The sequence below is a fragment of the Lontra canadensis genome, unplaced genomic scaffold (assembly GCF_010015895.1).
Source record: "Lontra canadensis isolate GAN:19392208 unplaced genomic scaffold, GSC_riverotter_1.0 scaffold32, whole genome shotgun sequence".
NCBI lineage: Eukaryota > Metazoa > Chordata > Mammalia > Carnivora > Mustelidae > Lontra > Lontra canadensis.
The window spans coordinates 19080095-19100446 of record NW_022631026.1 but is presented as its reverse complement, the minus strand read 5'-3'; the positions used below and the strand labels follow the sequence as shown (position 1 = coordinate 19100446).

Below are 20352 nucleotides of genomic sequence, written 5' to 3'. Positions count from 1 at the left end.
GCTCAACACCCAATTTTCAGGTGCCAGCAAACAGACGGGCCTGTAAGCCCAGTTACCTTATTTTGTGCCCCAAGATGGGAATAATGCCCGTGGTTTGAGAAATCAAACTCAAAAAAGGAGGCACAGAACATTCCGGGGTTTTCTCCAGTTCTGTGTTGCACTCGGCTTGCTTATCTTGCCGAATGCTGTCTGTGTCATCTTCAGATTGTTATTAAAGTCTCAGTATTTTCTGAGTGCGTTGCAGCCTGTTTGATGGAATCTAGGTTTCAACGTCTGAGCATGGACAGTGAAAACAAAGATCACCGTATTACAGGGTGCCAGCTTCCTACAAAATAACAATGATAATAATAAGAATGGCTCCTGGTCACTGTCGGCCCCGATCCTGCATGCATGGTCCAGGAGAACACGGCCTTGAAGAATCATGGGTGGAACATGGGTACTTTTCCTCCCCTTGGCTCAGAATGCCATTCTGAGTGTCTGCACCTGCCTAGATGCACAGGGAAGCAGGTAGGAACGCGTTGGTGGCTTTGTTTGGAAACAGCCTAAATGGTCATCAAGAGGGAACCAGCTAAACAACCCAGTGAACCTCCAGGCAAAGGACACTACGCAGCCCCTGGGATGAATAAAGTAGGGCTCTGAGCACTGCTCCCAGGAACTCTCCCAACAGACTGTCAATTCAAAAGGAAGCCTCCTTTTGTACGTGTGCACAACACGTATGCCATGATTCCATGGGTGTGAAACATGTGCAGGCCAAGCAAACGCGGCACGTGTGTAAACATGTGTGTGAAACAGGCGTACATGCACCCAGAAAGTCTAGTGAGGATCCCCCACAATGCAGGGTTAGCGGCGGTTACCTCCAGCATGGAGGAGTAGGGGTGCCACTTGGGGGCTGGGGAGGAGGGGACAGAGTCCCCACCATGGAAGCCACTAGCCACGTGTGGTTTACATTAAATAAAACTTAGAGCTCAGTTCCTCAGGCACAGTGGCCACATTTTCTGTGGTCAACAGCCACACGTGGCTAGTGGTTTCCGTACCAAACAAGGCGGATACAAAACATGTATATAACCATAGCCAGTTCTCCCGGACAGCTCTGGCTTAGACCTTTAGTCTAAATTATTATTAAATAATAACATTGACTATTAAATATTAAATATTAAAATATTATTTCAATTTCCTCCCCCCCCAAATGGTTCTGTGTTATGTAATACAAAACAGGGGTGCCTGGATGGCCCAGTCATTGGGCATCTGCCTTCGGCTCAGGTCATGGCCCCAGGGTCTTGGGATCGAGCCCTGCATCCGTCTCCCTGCTCAGCAGGAAGTCTGCTTCTCCCTCTCCCACTCGCCCTGCTTGTGTTCCCTCTCTCGCTGTCTCTCTCTCTCTGTCAATTAAATAAATCAATAACATCTTTAAAAAATACAAAACAATGTGTAATGTATGGGTAATACATAAACATCCATAATTTTCATGTTTCTTCCATTTTCTCTTCAAATGTGACAGGAAGAATTTTCTGTTCAAATATTTGGAATCTGAGAGTTTAAACACACACACACACACACACACACACACGGGCTGTTTTCTGCACTTGCTCAGCTTGGTTCTTGCTGGAATTTTGACACAAAGTTGCTGTGAAAGAGCCAGGAGTCATTTCATTTATTCACACTTGCACACCCCCATGCGTGCAGCCCAAACCCATGGAGTACATTAAACGAGTACATAAGATGGGGTAGAAGATGAAAAGAAATAGAACACACAAGAACTGTCGTCATTAGTAAATAACAGTCTCAACCCCCTTTACTTTTTCTTCTCTCTCTCTCTTTTTTTTTAAAGGTAATCTGTATGCACAATGTGGGACTCGAACTCACAACCCCAGGATCACTGGCTGAGTCAGCCAGGTGCCCCTCCACTACATTTTATTGTGCCGAAGAATGTGTAAGGAATCTACTTCCAATGGATGGTGCATGGAAGGAACGGGGTCTGCCCCTCCTGTAGGCCACTGGGAATGGGACTCCCCAGGCAGAGGATCAAGACAAGGGGTGAGCTAGCAGTGCCCACTTGGAGATGTGACGAACGGACGTAAGGGAGTCACACTGGGTGAGGGTGTGACAGGGCAGTCAAAACAAATTCAGTATCTCACTACAGTGGAGTGGTGAGTAGGTAAAAAGGGAAGTCAGGAAGAAGGAAGGGCTTCTGCTTGCTGGTGGCTCACCTGCCCCGGGGGTGAGGGATGACTTTTGGGATCAGGCTGGAGGACCATAGGTGAGGTGGCCAAAGTGTGGGCTCCCCTCGGCCTCTCTCCCTCTCTTTTCCCATGAGGGTCACCGAGGGGAGTTGACAGCTGAAGGGGAGGAGAGCGGCTTTCCAGGGGGACACTTGGAGACAGTGAGGGCAGAGCCTCACGGTGTCTGCACAGCCACCAGCAAGGACACTTGCCATCAGATGGAGGTGAGCATCCAGGGGCCACCTGTCATGGCAGTTTGGGGTCAAAGGGAGTTTCAAGAAGTGCAAATGGTCAAGATAGGAAAAACTCAAATGCTGAGAGGACAGGGAAGGCATGTGGCTCGACAGTCAGGCACCGGCTGACGGCTTTCCAGACAGGTTTTCTGTAGAGAGGGGACAGTTCAATATCAAATAGAATGGGTAAGTGGACAGCCACCATGGAGGGAGGAGGAGAGGTGTAACGTCAGTTTCCATCGCTTCTGGTTTAGAAGGGTCTAGAATATGACATGAGTCATTTTATTAAACAACAGCAAAGGTAATGCTTGGTCTGTCTATGCAGCCATCACGGGGGACACGTTGCTTTGGCAGCTCAGCAGCCCCGCTGCCAGGCGTGCGTACTTGGGGACCCACGGGTCGCCTCCAGGATCAGCGGCGCAGGCCCCTGGGCTGGGGGCCAACTTCTGAGGTGGCCCTCCGACTTTGTGCTTCGAGGGTGGCCTCAGGACCCTAGACATATTTTGTAGCTTTGATGATAGAATTTCTATTAACAGAGCATTGTTGCTCTTTTATGATTCCCTTAGTACTACTTAAAAAGCCTTGTTAATCAGTATAAGTAGTGTCCTGATTCCACTTGTGGAAGATAGTATTTTGCGGGCCTTTGAAGCCCAGGGAATCCTCATCCATGAGCTCAAAGGGGGAAAGTTAATCCTTACGTGTATAGTTGTCTGTAAGATGTTCTGAGCTCATTGTGGAAATTCATTCATCTGAATACAGCACACTGACGCATTTCATTCATTCATTCATTCATTCATTCATTCATTTATTTATTTGACAGACAGAGATCACAAGCAGGCAGAGAGGCAGGCAGAGAGAGAGGAAGGGAAGCAGTCTACCGGCCGAGCAGAGAGCCCGATGCGGGGCTGGATCCCAGGACCCTGAGCCGAAGGTAGAGGCTTTAACCCACTGAGCCACCCAGGCGCCCCTCATTCTTTTTTTTTTTTTTTCAAGGACATTTGAACTATGGAGGCTAAGAAGCCTTCCATTAGATAAGTCCTGCCTTCAAAAAGCTTACAGAACAATCGGTAGACTCTCTCACATGAAAACAGTGCGGTGTTAGAAATTTCACTGGCAATTTAGTTTAAGTTGGGAGCTAAGAACCAGAAATTAGGATTTAGGATTTACAACACATATATGCCTTCCCCATTCCCATAATACGTCCGGCTTCCTACTGCGGTCACCAGGCAGCCTATAAAAAGCAGGGTTACTCACCTCCAGCTTTCCAAATGAACACACAGTATCAAATATAGAAACCAGAGGAAGCTTCATTGTTAGGGAGCCAAACTGATTGAGAGCAAGTATAAGCGCTCTAAATATGTAGAGGAACTAGCAGATTTAAGATGCAGACTCTAACAGGCTACGAATCCAAGATCAATCACTTCAGAGTCCAAATATATAATCAGAGAGTCTGTCACAGCCCGCGCTGCCAGTGCCAGAGCACAAAATCGGCATCGTGCCCAGAGCTGCTGAAAAATAAAGCCAGGACCAGGGTGGTCTCGGTGCCAGAGGGAAATTTCAGAAGCAACACTTTTGAAATGCAAAACAGAATCAGGAGCAAGTACCAGAATTCTGCAAAAATGCAAAACAAGTACTAGGTTGAGTCATGCTAAAAATGCCAAGTAAGCAGCGGGCCAAGCACAGCCAAGACCCATTTGGAATGAAGCGGCTCTAGCGCGCATGGGTGCTCTGGCCAAGCCCGCACGAGGAAGAAAGTCCCTCCAGCAAGTTCCACCCTCTGCAAGAAGCAAAAGACAGGTGGACTAAGGCAGCTCAGTCGAGTGCGTCTCTGAAAGCAGAAACCCAGCTGGAAAGGAACAGCTCCTTGGAAAGCTCTCAATGAGTGCGGAAAGCCTCCTTGGAACCATATCCTAGGGCCCTATTACTGCTCTGTTATCATTACAAAGGATGCTGGTAGTAAAATGTCTATTATGACCTCACCTGTTAATACTAACCTCGGCTGACATTCAGCTCTCATTCTGTGTCAGGAACTGTTAAGAGGTTTGAATGCATTATTTTATGTAACCCAACAATATTGAGGCGAGGTCTACTGTCCCCATTTTACAGATGAGGAAAACGGAGGCTTAGAGCAGTGAAGTAACTTATCCAAAGTCACACAACTGTTAGGTGAGGTAGCTGGAATCGAAACCCAGGCTGTTCACACTTGACCCTGGCCTGCCAAGGTGATGCTGAGATTCATTCCACTGTCATTAGGAAAAAAAAAAAAATTAGCTGGGGAGGCACAGGCCTTTGTACAGAGATGTCACAAGCCAGCACATTATTAAGAATTATTAAGAACAGGTGAGGGGCATCTGGGTGGCTCAGTCGTTAAGCATCTGCCTTTGGCTCAGGTCATGATCCCAGGATCCCCTGATCGAGTCCCAAATCAGGCTCCCTGCTTCTCCCTCTCCCACTCCTTCCTTTTGCTTGTGTTCCCTCTCTCTTTGTCTCTCTCTGTCAAATAAAAAAAAAAAAAAAAGAATTATTAAGAACAGGTGAATAATAAGGCCATTAAAGGCTCCGAATTCTTTGGCAAAAGACAGGACTATAGGCTGTGAGGTCACAGCAGCCCCAGGGAGGAAATGGAAAAATCAATCCTGTACCCACGCGGGACCGCGCTCAGCCATCAGCCAGGCGGATGCTGGTGCCGAGACGCTGCTGTAGACCTGGTTAAGCCAGCCTTTATTTTGTCATTCAGAGTCCCAGGGAATGCCAGTGGCAGTGCTCAGAAGGCCTTCCACCAGATGGCCCCGCTCTGTGGGCCCTCTGCCCACGGCCCTGCCGGCACCATCAGCTCCCCGGCTGCCAGCAAAGAGCTGGACTTCCCGAGGCGGCTTCCTCCACTCTCTGCTCAGCACGGAAGTTGTCTAGCAGCCTAACCCCCCTGACCAGCCGCTCTCAATGGCCGCTTTTCCTGGGGTGCCGGGGACCATCTGGGGCTGTGGGTAAGATCCCTGGAGCCGGCTGGCACAGGTCCTTGGCTGTGTCCCGGCCTGCCAACTTGCCAGCAAATGCAGAACAGACCTGCTATTGTTTGCATGCGTGTTTTCTTCTTCTCCTGGGTTTCCTACGGTCTTATTGCAATATAATTAACATGCAGTAGATGCCCAGATCTTAAGAGTCCACTGCCTTGAGTTTTGACAACTGTTTATACATCTGTGTGGCCAGCACTCAAACAAGAGATTAAACATTTCAGATCCCTCTAAAGAATCCCCCTTTCTAGGCAAGCCCCTCACCCAACCACATTCTGATTTCTAATTTCTTGTTTTTGCATGCATTCTTGCAAAACTGTTTCTACAACATGATGAGAAGGTTCTAGAAAACTCTCCCCAGGCTTTTGATGATGAAAAATGCTTTTAATTATGTTTACGTTCTGCCATCCGGAAACACAGGCTCACTACACGAAATGAGAAAGACGCAAAATAACTTTTAAAGAAAACTCAGAAAACGATCCATGGTCCTGTCCCGCAGAAATAACCACGGCTAGTATTCCAGTAGATTTCTTTCAAGGCGGGGACACACCCACTGATTATAGGCTGGCTCCCTAGTGGAGCATGAGCTTTTTTGTAAAAAAAAAAAATGAGGCTTGTTGCTGCTCACCTCAAAGCGGGCCATTTTGAGCTGCCTGAGTGACAGGCGGCTTGATCAAAAATTCAACCTGCAATTTAGCGCGCCAGCCCCTCTGGTTCAGTGGGGGCCAACGTCTGAATTCACGATTTCTTCTCTTCTATGGAATATGTCTTGTACGCCTCTGGAACTCTCATGGAGCTTCCGTTTCATTGCTCACAAGGACAGCGGCCAGCTCCTTGGGATACGCCCCGCCCAGGTGAATACGCACTGGCCAGACACGCAGACCACCCCTGATTACCCACCTACCACCTCCCCCTCCCCCCCCCCCCCCCCCCCCCCCCCCCCCCCCCCCGCCAAATCGCTCCATCCTTCTAGCCACGCCCCCCTGCAGCACAGTAACAGACACGCCCTCAATTTTATTTATGTAAATCTTCCTTCTTTAAAAAAAAAAAAAGGTACTTTAATGATAGTCTTCATTCAAGTTAGAGGAATTTTTCGGAGACCCAAAGAATATGAGGACACCATAATTTCTGGTCTCCTTTTCTATCCACCCCTGAACAATCAAGTGACTAATGCTAAGTCATCTGCGATGTCTGACGCGGAGTGATATCCCACTGTACACATAGGTCACATTTTGCTTATCCATTTATCTGTGGATAAGCACTTGGGTTGCTTCCACTTTGCGCTATTTTGAATAATGCTGCTATGACCGTGGGTGTGCAAATACCTTTTTGAGGCCCTGTTTTTCACTTCTTTTGGTATATATCCAGAAGTGGAATTACTGGATCATATGGTAATTCTATTTTTAGTTTTTTGAGGAACCGCCTTACTGTTTTCCATAATGGCTGCACCATTTTGCATTCCCACCAGCAGTGCACAAGGTTTCCAATTTCTCCATATCCTCGCTGACACTTCTGGTTTTTTGATAACAGCCATCCCTGACTCTGAGATGACACATCATTGTGATTTTGATTTGCATCACCCTAATAATTCCTGACCCTGAGCATCTTTTCAGGCTTGTTGCTTGATATATATATATATATATATATACACACACATATATGTATATATATATGGCTTTGTTGCCATTTATATATCTTTGAAGAAATGTCTATTCAGGTCCTTTGCCCGTTTTTAAACAGGTTTGTTGTTGTTGAATTGTAGGCACTTTTTTTTTTTTTTTTTAGAGAGAGAGAGTGCATTTGGGTGGGGAGGGAGAGGCAGAGGGAGAAGGAAAGAAAGTCTTAAGCAGGTTTCACGCCCAGTGTGGAGCCTGATGGGAGGCTCAATCTCACAACCCTGAGATCAGACCTGAGCCAAAATCAAGAGTTGGACATTTAACTGACTGAGCTACCCAGATGCTCCAGCTCTCTTCATATATTCTGGAGAGAAATTTCTTTTCTTTTCTTTTTTTTTAAGATTTTATTCATTTATTTGACAGAGATCACAGGTAGGCAGAGAGGCAGCCAGAGAGAGAGGAAGGGAAGCAGGCTCCCTGCTGAGCAGAGAGCCCGATGCAGGGCTGGATCCCAGGACCCTGAGATCATGACCTGAGCAGAAGGCAGAGGCTTTAACCCACTGAGCCACCCAGGCATCCCTGGAGAGAAATTTCTTATCAGATATCTGATTTGCAAGTATTTTCTCCCATTTCATGGGCTGCATTTATACTCTGTTCATAGGGCCCTTTGGTGCACAAAAGTTTTAAATTTTGATGTAGTCCAATTAATGATGGTGTTTTCAGTAAGAATCCAGGCATGATATGAAAATAACATTGGAATGAAACAGACCTGGTTCTTTTCTTGGCTATGCCACTTAATGAGCTGGTTGACCTCCAACAAGTCATTTAACTTTCCTGGACTTTTTTTTTTTTTTTTTAAGATTTTATTTTTAAGTAACCTCTATACCCAACATGGGGCTTGAATTTAGAACCCTGAGATCAAGAGTCACATGCTCCACCGACTGAGTCAGCCCGATGCCCCCTTTTCTGAATGTTCTCATCATTATCTGAAAACGGGTCAGGGGAAAGGAACACCTCCCACCCAGGATTTTTGTGAAATTTGCATATACAGAGAACAAGAATAGTAGTGCCCAGCACTTGGAATGTACACAGCTCTTATCCAAGCTTACCCCAACATACTTGTCAGCTGGCACCACCCCATTCAAAAGGACCCCAGCCTGGACACTCTTTGTATTAACAAAGGGATCGTTATCCTCATCTGATCAATGAGGAAATGGATGCATAGCCAGGTTCCGTGAAGGACCTGAGATCACGGTGTTTACATCGCCCTATGGATCTTTTGAAAAAACCTATTGTCGGTGCACCCTCAGACCCTGCTTCCCCTACAATGGGACAGACAGATGCCCCAACCCGTTCGCAGACCCAAGAACCGGGAAACCCGTCAAGACCATCCAGTCCAGCTCTCCCAATTTGCAGACAGTGAAACCAAATCTGAAGGAGTTTAAGAATTTTGCTCAAATTCACGGAGCTAGAATCAGCCCTGATGGCCAACTCTCCCTCCCAGCACAGAAATGAATGACCTTGATCAAGCAGAAGGAAAGCCTTGCGTGTCGTCCAGCACCGCCCACTCCTCAGAATACTCAGCGTTGTTCTTCTCTGACAGTGTTGTCTGGGGAGAAGAGGACATTCCTAGCGGTGCTGTGGAATAGCTTTGGGGCAAAACTTCTCAAGACAGACGTGTGTCCTGTATTTACCAGCTGCTGGCCCAGGCAGCTCGTAAGACCAAGCACTTTCAGGAGTTTGATGGAAACAATATGGGAAGCCCCTGGTGTTTGTTCCCTCTTCTATTCTGTCTGTATATGACCCTCAGCCAAGATTCGCACACCTGCTCTTCCACTCAGAGCCTCCGAAATCCAGCTCTGAGACTGAGGGTGCAGAAAGCTGTGTAGTGCTTTATCCAGGAACATTCCGGTCAGGTGCTTCCAAGCAACAAGAAAACAGGCATTTCATTGCCTTTGCCTCAAAAGGCCTTTTATTTTCTTGTTTTACAAAAGAATAATGCACAAAAGATATGAATGGAAAGCAAAGGAAAGATTTACCCATAATTATACTACTAAGTAACCTTCCTTTTTGAAGAAAAAGATTGTGAAATTTATTCTGAACTTCACAAACCAAGGAGGAAGTGTGTGAGAATGTCTCTCTAATTGCCCTTCACGTTTCTGCAGGCAGGCCAAGGGGCTGTTTCTCGTTGACTAACGCCATCGAAGTCTAGAGGAAAAGTCAAATGGCTATATTCTGGCATATTCTTTACACCATATAGCCTTATGACCAATGCGGAAAGACAAGGTAAAATGGCGAAATACTGCTGCTATTGCTACAGGATTTTTTTTTTTAAAGATTTTATTTATTTATTTGACACAGAGAGAGAGATCACAAGTAGGCAGAGAGGCAGGCAGAGAGAGAAGGAGAAGCAGGCTCCCCACTGAGCAGAGAGCCCTATGTGGGGCTTGATTCCAGGACCCTGAGATCACGACCTGAGCCGAAGGCAGAGGCTTTAACCCACTGAGCCACCCAGGTGCCCCTCACTATAGGATTCTTTCTGAGACACCAGCCCCCTGCCTTGCCCACTATCATTGGTGTCCTGGAAACATGGGCTGCTCGTTTTATGTGGGTGGATGGATGGATGGATGACACATAACTATTCTATAGTTCAATGCAAATATTTGAGCTCTTACTACATACCAAAGATCTCTGCTGCAAGCTAGGAAAAATAATTAAGATACGGGCTGTGTCTTCAAAAGTGTGACAGATCTAGTGTAGAAAGAAAGAAATGACATTCGGTGTGACAAATAAATGACAAAAATAACAGCAGAGCATAAGATATAGCGGGGACACGAAGATGTGGCAGGAGGCTGCTGAGCTCTTGATTTCTTTCAGCATCGTCTTGGATGCTTCTGTTCTAGAAGCATCCCTCCTGTACAAGCAGTGAGAAGACATCCTATTACAAGTATTCCTTTCTAAGGGATCTCCGCCAAGGTGTTTATAAATGTTCTTGTAACTTGGGGATTCTTCTTCATACAATGTACAAATGTTATTTAAAGTATTATCCACCTAAAAAGAAAGTTGGGACACAGAGCAAAGTCTTTCTCAATAAGCATGAGATAAAGCGTGGCACTCTGCCAAGCTACGAAGCTAAGACTCTTGCTTCCCAGGTGCTTGAATTTATCTGGGTCTTTCTGTAGGATGACGACAAAGTCAGTATTTGAACCCAGAAGTCCTAATTCTCCAATTTATATTCAGACCACAGGATGTGCACTAGGGCGCTGAGCTTAAAAGTCCTAGATGTAAAGCTACAAAGAAACTGTGCCAAATCTACTCAAATAGTCAGCTTGGAAATCTTCTCTCACAGTGAAATTTGCTGTTTGGCATAAGGCATAAGGCACACTAATTGCCACGAGGTAAAAAGGCAGTGTTTGATCTCACACAAAGTTCTGTGAGCACCTGCTTAGGAGACAGGGAAGAGAAATGACTTCGACCAGCCGCATGACCTTGAGCAAATCGTTGGACTTCCAAATCTCGGTGCTCTCAGCTCAGCCACAGAAAGAATGGCATCCACCACCCGAGGACCTTTCTGAGTTGCGATAATAAGTAGAATGACACAGAGTAAACATTGGTAAATGTCAGTAATGCACAAAAACTTATAGTATAAGGCTTGGCTAAAGGGGCCACGTCCATCCTCTTTGTGGTCTCTGAGATTTTTCTTGTCTTTCTGGTGCAGGGATGAAAGGGACATGGTCACAGATCACCAACCCTTGGCGGATCCTCTAGGAGACAGGAAAGCCCTCGACATCATCAGTGTTACGGCTATCCCATCTCAGGGGCCCAATCAGACAGGGAGATTACACAGAGGTGGGTATCTAGCTCACAATATGGAAGCAGCTCTCTGGTTTTACATTGTTTTTACCAGACACTCCTAAAGCATCTAACAAACACAGTCTAAACATAACATTTCCACCCTTGTACACGGGGCTTGTCAGTATTTCTGGAGAGGTGGTGGGCATGCCCCAGAAGCATCCATTAGAATTGCTTGGCTGGGGATAATATCACCTTTGATAGGCATAGTGTTCTGCAATGGAAACATACTCACCTAGACGTTAGCCCATTTGACTCCCTCAGTAGCCCATTTGACTCCCTCAGTATACCCTCCCTACATCAGGCTGCCCGATTATCCCCATTTTACAGGGGATGAAATGGGCTCAGAGGGAGGGGAACTACCTGTTCAGGGTCCTACAGCTGGGAAGTGGTCATCTGGGACTGGCACCACGGTCCCTCTCTCCCACACACTGCTCAGTCCTGACCCACCCCTCAGAGTCAGCGACTGCCACATCCAGACTGGCCAGACCAGAAGACACAGGGAAAGAGTTTTAATTCACAGGCAAACTATCAGAGAAACAGGAGGTCCTCCTGCTAAAGAAGGTCTCCAGTCTCTGTTCTCCTCCAGGCCAAGCACTGACCATGGAGCACGTCTTTAAGAACACTGCCATCTACGCATGTGTGTGACTCAGTGGTAGTCGTGACAGCCTCCCTCTGCTCCCCTATGTGTCCCTCTCTGAAGATGCACACCCGTGCCTCCTTGGTTCTCATGCCATCATGGGCTCCTGTATCCTATCTTTCGGCCTCACCAACCTGCTCTCCTGGCTCCTTTCCTGCTTACTTATCCACACCTAGGGCTTTCCCAGGGGACTTTCTCTCCCATAAAACAAAACAATGATGAAGGAGGTAAGAAGGGTGCCCAGAGGCACAGGCTCCGACTCCGAAATGAGGCCACTCAGTTTCTGTGCTGACTGGCTTGGGCCCAAAGGGAAGGCTTATCCCCTCCCAGGGGTCCATCCCTGCCTTCTGCACTCCCCTGCATGGCTCAAATCGACACGTGTGAGTCTGTGAGGTACAGGGAACTCTGCAAAGGAAACGCCTAGATTCTCTTTCAGCCCTATCAAGTAACTGTGTAGCCGTGGGCAGGTTACTAAACGTCTCAATGCCTCCATGTTCTCATTTCTAAAATGAAAATAATAATCCCTAACATAATTTGGGGAAGATTAAGTCAGTTAATACATAAAAAGTGCTTAGACGACTAGCTTGGCATACGGAAATGCCCACTGAAAGGAAACTACAAAGGAAACTACAGTACAGTAATTGTACTGCGATTTGAAACACATTTAAGGCTGAAATATGGAGAAGGTCAGGAATTACAAAGATAAGTAAAAAAGACGACACTTAACTTGGGATTCACTCCTTCAATCAAGTTCTCCGGTGCCTTACTCTGTACCAGGCAGTGTCCTATGCCCTAAAGAGGCAGTGGGGGGAGAGAAATGAGTTCCCTGTTTACATGGAGCGGACAGTCTAGTGGAGAACAGACAAGAGAAATACTGGAGGGGAGGTAAACTAAGGCACATGAGCCGGAGTGACCAGCCAGCCTCCCTAACTGTAAAGGCAGGAATGTCTTCTCCAGGGAGCAACATCTCTGAAGGTTCACGTTCATCCTTGGGAGGAGAAATCACCTTTTTTTTTTTTTAAAGATTTTATTTATTTATTTGAAAGAGAGTGATCACAAGTAGGCAGAGAGGGAGGCAGAGAGAGAGGGGGAAGCAGGCTCCCCGCTGAGCAGAGAGCCGGATGCGGGACTCAATCCCAGGACCCTGGGATCATGACCTGAGCCGAAGGCAGAGGCTTTAACCCACTGAGCCACCCAGGCGCCCCAAGAAATCACATTTGTGAACTGTGACAAGCTGAGAACAGAGCCAGGGACAATTTCAAGGTAAGGAATCAAAACCCACAAACTTGCATTTGGACAGGACTCTGGTACCCTCCAGACTGGTATAGAGCAGATTAAGAGAACTACATTTACAAAAGAAAAATCTAATTTAGACCAATATTTATGAAATATCTCCTCTTTTTGGAGGAACTCGGAGGATTTTCTCTCAGACCTTAGCATCTCAAAAAGCTGTTTGGTTGGGGCCTAGGTAACTGAATTAAAAAAAAAAATCTGGAGATGTTGTGAGTCTTGCAAATGACTTTTCCCCTCTTTTTTGGCCTACAGGAAGCTCAAAACTGAATTTCCTGTAGAAAATTCAAAACTGAATTTGCAACAGGGCCTGCTGGTATGCACTTTCTTTCCCCCTGAAAGAACTTTGTTCCCGGCTTTATTTTTTTCTGTATAATTCTTAGATTTTCCTTGCTTTGATCTCTTTATTTATTGTAGTGCAGGTGTGTGTACATGTGTATATGTGTGTGTGTAAAGTATAGGCTCCAAATCATCTTTAGAACAAGTTAGATTATAATAACTTTACAGCACTAAGTAATTTAGCACTTACTTTAAACTATGCTTATTTCTTTTAAAAAAAAAATTTTTTTTGAGAGAAAAACTGGGTTATTTTTTTTAAAGATTTTATTAATTTATTTGACAGGCAGAGATCACAAGTAGGCAGAGCAGCAGGCAGAGAGAGAGGAAGGGAAAGCAGGCTCCCTGATGAACAGAAAGCCTGATGCGGGCTCGATCCCAGGACCCCGGGATCATGACCCAAGCTGAAGGCAGAGACTTTAACCCACTGAGCCACCCAGGCGCCCAAAAAACTGTTTTCTATATGTGCTTATATAACCCATATTTATGTAGCAAGAGAATTTTTTTTATGTTTCAATTCCCCTCCCCCCCGCCCCCCCCCCCCCCCCCTACTGCTTTTTTTTTTTTTTTTTTTTTTTTTTAAAGACACAAACATTTCCCACTGAAAATGCACAATTGTAAGTGTTCCAAGGCTTTCTCACTCCTTCGGCTACTGCCTGTGGCTACAAGAACAATCTCTGCTTTTCTTCATTTTCACTTCATTCCCCACCCCCATCCCATGCTGCACAGTGCCCCCAGCTTCATTTCCCAAAACAATCAACTTTGCCAATCAGCCTTTTGGCAGTTTAAAATCTTCAATGGCTCCTAATGCTCCTGGAGATAAGTGAAAAGGTTTTATCTTGACAAAATCTCCATCAAGTCATTCCTCACCTGACCTCTGCCCAGACCCAGGGATCCCCCGCCCCTAATTCTCTCTGGACGGGTCTTCTCTTTCCCCACTTCCTTGCTCGTTCTCACATTGGTGCCGCCACCTGGCACACCCATACCTCTCTCCCCATCCAACCTTCAGACCCCCTCGAAAGTCCTTCCAAATGGCTCCACCTGGCAGTGGTCTCTCCCACCTAGAGATGCTTCGGGCTGAACAGCTAATGAGTCACCCCGGGTCCTGCAACCCTGTGCAACTTTACCGAATCTACCTTTGTATCATTTGCAGTCTTGCGTGTTTTACAACCTGGTTACCTACTGAAATAATTCAAATAATTCCATCTTCTTGATGGAAGGGACTTCTCGATGTTTTTGTATCCCCCTTGGATGCCTCTCAGAGTATCACATGTAGCTGACACTCCAGAAATAGTTGACAGTGTCTATCCGTTTCCCTTCAAACACAACGCGTGGAGCAATTGACAGGCAAGTAGTTAAGATCTTCAATAAATAAGGCACTCACTTGTTTGAGAATTCACTAAAATGCAAATGGTTTAAAAACGTACGAAGTGTTTGACCACTAGAAATAAAGAATACAAGTTAAAATGATACAACTTTTCTATCAAATTAGCACAGGTTGGGGGGAAATCTCAGTATTTAATGGTGTTGAGGGTACTGGGGGTTAGGTACTCTCACAACTGCTAGTGGAATTGTAACTGATACAAACTGAAAATAATTTGACAATATGTAACAAATATTCTAAATGTTCATATACCTTGATCGACCCATTTAGAGAGCTGCTAGGGAAATATTCTAAAATTCAGAGAAAGCTTTGGTACCCTTCCCAGGGTTATAATACTGTATGTACAACCTAAATGTAGGAGAAGGAAATTATACTTCCACTCGGTGGACTGTTACGTAGCCATTAGAAATGGCAGCCATTAACCTGGGGGGGGGGAGGGGGGGAGGAATGCTTATATTCCAATGTTAAAGTAGAAAAAAATAAATATAAAATTAAATTAAATTAAATATAAAATGAGTAATTCCAACCACACAAACAAATGCATGAAGGAAAGATATCAAAACAGTAAAAGCAGTTATACTTGTTTATAGTTTACTATGTTTTCCAGATTTTCTAGAAGGATTGGATGACTACCAGGAAAAAAAAAAACGCTTTTCAAATTGGATTTTCTTTCTTTTGTTGTTGTTGTTGTTGGTGGTGGTGGTGGTGGTGGTGTCTGATGTAAGGAACAGGCTCACAGGCACTGGTATCAAGCTTATGGGACATACATTTTTGTTTCCCCCTGGCTTTTTTATTAAGACACAGGAGAGAGTTGAAGAAAGGGAAGGAGAAAGTGGGGGCAGCATTCTCATCCTGATTAACCTCTGCAGTGAGGTGGGCGGGGGTTGTCATTTTTGCAGAGCCAGGAAACAGGTTCAGAAAGGCTCAGGTCCAAGGTTACCAGAAGGGCAGAGTCGGGGTTCAGACCCAGGCTATGGGGTCCCCCCACCGGTGCCCCCTCACCCTCACACCAAGGCTAACCCAGCCAGGATGGGGCAAGAAATCGCAAGGAAAAGGGCAAAAGATGAGTACAAAATCCTAGTGGTCATTCATATGATGGTATTTTTTAAAACACTGGTTTTAGTGTGTAGGATGTGGACGGTCTTTTCCCTCCTCTTTTTTCTAGACTTTCTCTAAGGTAATATTAAGGTTTACTTTCATACATGTGCAAAAAGAAAACTGCGTATGGATTCACTGAACTGTGAGCCGCAGGGAGATCCCGCCGGCTCCTGAGAGGACTAAAGGAGTTGGGTGGGGGCAGGTAAGAGGAGGCAGGGCACTGGGCTCCTGTCCCAAGCCAGACACTGCACCATAGGGCTGCAGGAGCCTGGAGATTTGGGGGAGGAGGTTGCAGCCCATGTGCATGCGTGTGCGTGTGCGTGTGCGCGCTGTGGGAGTTGTCCACGATGGGAGCAGCAGGAGCTGTAGAGCGTTCTGCAACAGTGAGCCTTACACCTCCAAGGGAGTCAGCCCCACCCTGCAGCTTCTCCATGCCATCCACGTGGGTTGCACATGAGTGTGCTGTGTCAGGCATCTTTCCAGAAAGTTGTCCACCATGGCTCCCTTCCCTACAGTCTGCATTCTCAACCGCAGAGCATGAAGAAAGGCAAATGCCGAGGACAAGACAGGGCCCGGAGGTGAGCAGCTTTTGTTCTAGAGGGATGGGGCTCTAGGGACTGTATGGGGTTCTGGGGAAATCCTGTCCAATCGCTCTCCACGGCCCACTCCCTTCATCCTGGAGGGTATCGTCTCTCAGAGAGCTCTGTCTCACCTCAGTGGGTAAGTGGGACACTCCTTGGCAGGACCCCTGTGGCTCCATCCCAGGAGAGAGGAAGAGGGAAACTTAGTTATACAATTCTAACACAAAGAAACATTAAGGGGAACCCTATTTTTTCCAGAAAATTTGCTTTTGATCTTCCTACCCCAGGACCAAGTGCTTTTATTTTTCTAGCTCCTTTATCAACCTCTGTTCCTAGGTATAAGCAAGACTGTGGGAAAGTCCCCCTTTGGAGAGCCATTTCCAGAAAGTGACTGGGGTTTAGGAATGAGTGTATGGTAAAGAGGCAGTGGGGGTGAGTCTTGAGCGGCTGGTGAAGGAAGATATCTGTGTGGCTAGGCTGGGGCAGGAGGTAATGCAAACAGCCATTCCAGGAGCTGGCAGAGAGGAAGAGAGAAGGGAAAAGGCCCGACAGGATCTGAAGGGCCCAGGCTCTCCAGCAACCTGTCTTGTGAGCGCAGAACCTCTTAACGTCCTGTTACACCCACCATCCAGCTTCGAGGCTCACCACAGACTCGGGAGGTATAGACGGGCACCCCACCAGTTCGTACCGAGATGTAATCCCGAGAGATGACCCCACTTGTCTGCAGTCACATAGCCATGAGCTGGCTCTTAGATGGAGATGGGCTGACCCCAGTTCTAAGATTTTTTCTGTCCCAAATAGCACTGTGTCCTCTAGCCAAGACAAGGGGCCCTCATTCTCCCATAGACAGAAGGAAGGGGAGAGAAGAGACTGAGGAAGGCAGAAAGACTGAGTTGTCAGGGGCTGAGGTAAGGTGAGGAGGAGGAAAGAGGGGAGCTGAGGGAGGTCTGTCCCACATCTCCAAGGAGCTGTGAGGTGCCAACAGGAGTCAGGTTTTACAAATTCAGAGTGGGATCAAGTCACCAAGGTGGGTGGTCAAGGGACACTTTTACCTAAATTTTAGGTGACTTTTGGCCATACATGGGGCCTCATTGTCCATCAGCCAATAACATCCTTCATGGCATTTTCCTAATGAGCATTTACCCGAGGCTTTGAGGGGAGAAGGGCACTGAGCTAGGAAGCCTGTTTTCATTTCCCCCTGTTCCACCTAACTGTGTCACCTTGGGCAAATCACTTGGAAAATAGGGAAAAACAAGAACCAAATATAAAAAGTCTGTCTCTGTGCCTTCCCAACCTCTCTATCCACTTCTTTTTTTCATCACTCTCTTGACTGCTGGAGAGAGAATGACTACAAGTATCTCACAGACCCTTTCTTTTCACGAAATGCAAGAAAACACTGAAATCCAGGCCACTGAGGCCTCCCTTTGGAGAGCAGCCTCCCTTTCACACCTCCTAAGACAAGGCTTTGCACTAAGCAAGACTCAGTAATAATCTCCCAACCAGCATTGGCGTGAATTCCCTTTGCTGCAGGCAACTGCCCAGAGGATTCTTTCTTTATAATCTTTCTATGAATGATTTAGGAGTAAGTGCCATCTCTGTTTGCATCTGGAGGAATAAAACCATAACAGAGAAATGAAAAAGCGGTGGTGTATCCAAAAATAACACCCAGATATGTTGGCTTCCCAGTTCACTTCTCTGTACCCATCAGTTCTTCCTGGATCTGCTTCACACAGCAGAGGCAGACTGGGACCCCCAATGTCCAGATACCCGAGATCAGTTATGAAACTGTCTCAGAGTAAAGGCAGAGAGGTGGCCCAGCAGGACTAGGGTTCCTAATCCCGCACCCCCCGCCCCCCCCGCCCCCGTTCTCATGGGCCCAGTCCTAACTCCTTCCCCACTGCAGGTGCCCTGCAGTCACGTGCTCTTGTCAAGTGATCTGCAGCGCCAGCCCGCACACTCTGCAGAAAAGAACAGGGGGGGAAACAGAAAGAAAGAAAGAAAATAGGGCTTTCTCCTGGGAACCTCACAGCCTCCCAGCTTATAAATGCTTGTTACCTCCCAGCTTATTCACCTTGTTACCTTCCTGCAGAGTCCCCACTGGCCGGTAGAACACGCTCTCAGACCAGCCACCCCCCCACTTTGGTGCATCCAAGAGAAATCATACTCGATGAGGGGGATCTGCTGATGTCTCCACCTGGCTCAAAAATGCAGATGTGTGACCACAGGACAGGATAGGACACTGATGGCAGGGCTGAATCTCTCTCTCTCTCTCTCTCTCTCTAAATAGTGAGGCCCACTGACTGCGGAGCTTTTGTACCATGCTCAGCTTCCTCTGCCTCCACCAAACTTTGTGACTCATGGTCTGTGTGCAGAGTGAGGCAGCTGAGAGGGCCTCAGCAGTGGCGGGTGAAATTGGGAACTTGCTCTTCTCCCAACGCTCACCCCTCAGGTGCCACCTGAGCCCCTACCTGGCAGCAGGGGTGGGAGTTGAGAACAGCTCCAGTGTTTTGGCTGATCCTAAAGAGCTGTCAGAACCTCGGACCTGGGTCCTGATGGACTTATGTCCATCGGGATCATCTCTCTCTCTCTTACACACACACCCCTCAGTTCATAGCATCTGAGCCTCTCTATAAGGCCGTTGATTCCTAGACTGGTCTGGGTCTCCAGTGTTCCATTCATTAGAGATACACTGTGAGACCCTAATTGCTCTCTTTTCTTCACCCACAATGCCTCCAAACCAGAGAAATGCGTGGCAAATTTTTAAAGCAGAACTGTGCATCAGGAGGGTCTGGCTAACTGTTGCACATCAGTTGAAGGGATGGTTGGGGAAGGGAGGAAGAGATGTCGGGGGTGGGGGGTGGTGACAGCCAGAAGGCGGCCGACTCCCCAGAGCTGCGCTGTACCCTCAGCAGCGTCTCCTCCCTTCATCACTGAGGAGGGCTAACCTGGAAGTTAGGGAACCTGGGACCCGCGGGCGGCAGGGGTGGACAGAGGCCACGTCCCTCCAGGGGCGGCGACAAGAAGCTCCCAGGACTGGCTCGCGCCCCAGCTCTCTGCACCGGCGCCGCCCCCCTCATCCTCGGAGCCCGGCGCAAGGCAGGCAGCGAGCTCTCCCCGCAATCCCAGACCGGCTTCCCGCATAAAACTCCCCAGCGCAACCCGCTTTTGTTAATTCTGCAAATGCTGTCACACGGCCACCTCCACCAACGCTCCCTGCCTGCTCGGCTCCAGGGGAGACCCGCTCTCCCCACAACGCAGCCGCTCGAGTCACTCCAGCCCCCCCCCCGTCGTCCCCTGACGGACCACCGCCCACCCGCCCCACGCCCGCGCACTACCGGCCCGAAGGACTTCCGAGGACCCCAGGGTCCCCGGCCTCAAGCATCTTTGTCCTCTCAGCGCAGCCGCGAGCGCACAGAGCGACAGAAAGAGCCCAGCCGGGTACCGAGTCCGCGCCCCCTGGCCTCGCCGGGCCCCTCACGGGGACAATGGTCCGCGCCCCGCAAGTTTGCGAGCCCGGAGGCAGAGCCCTCCTTACCGTACATCGCCGCGGGGCGAGCGCCTCCTGGGAGGCCGCGTCGCCGTGTCGCCTGCAGCCAGCCCCGGCGGCTCCTGCCTTTCATTCACAGCCTGGGCGGCGGATGGCGGCTGCCGGCGGAGGCCGGGGCGGGGCGGGAGCGGGAGCGAGGGCGGGACGCGGAAGGGCCGGAGCCGGGAGCCCCGCGCCCATTCAGCCGCCCAGACTGAGCGCGGCCCGCCTGCGCTCGGGTTGCCGGGCAGGGCCGCGCCGGGAGGGGAGGAGGCTATGCTAATGAGACGTCCCTCCCCCTAGCTCGGCCACTGCCAGGCCGCCCCGACCCCCCGCCCCGCCCCGCCGCGCCCCGCCCCAGGCAAATTCCCGCCCCCCGCCTGCCGCGGCCCCAGCAGTCTCCCCAGAAGCCCCAACCCCAAGATGCGCCCTTCCCAGCCTGTCGCTCCCAGGTCCTGGGCCGCGCGTTTTCCAGCTGCAGCGTTCTTCGGGGGCGTCGCCCACCCAAATTCCCTGCCCCTGTCGGAATGCGCAGGCCGACAGCGGACATCGCCGCTAACCCTTGG

General features: G+C 48.4%; 1 protein-coding gene across 3 annotated transcripts in view; it reads right to left on the bottom strand.

Moving 5' to 3' along the window:
• Window positions 1-20023, bottom strand: part of EFR3B (EFR3 homolog B) — an 87377-nt gene extending 67354 nt beyond the window's left edge. For all 3 annotated transcript variants that reach the window (XM_032866971.1, XM_032866972.1, XM_032866973.1), the window contains exon 1: window positions 19796-20023. In XM_032866971.1, coding sequence (XP_032722862.1) covers window positions 19796-19880 — 85 coding nt within the window. In that variant the 5' untranslated portion in view covers window positions 19881-20023. The remainder of the gene's footprint in view (window positions 1-19795) is intronic.
• Between the last annotated feature and the right edge of the window lie 329 nt (window positions 20024-20352).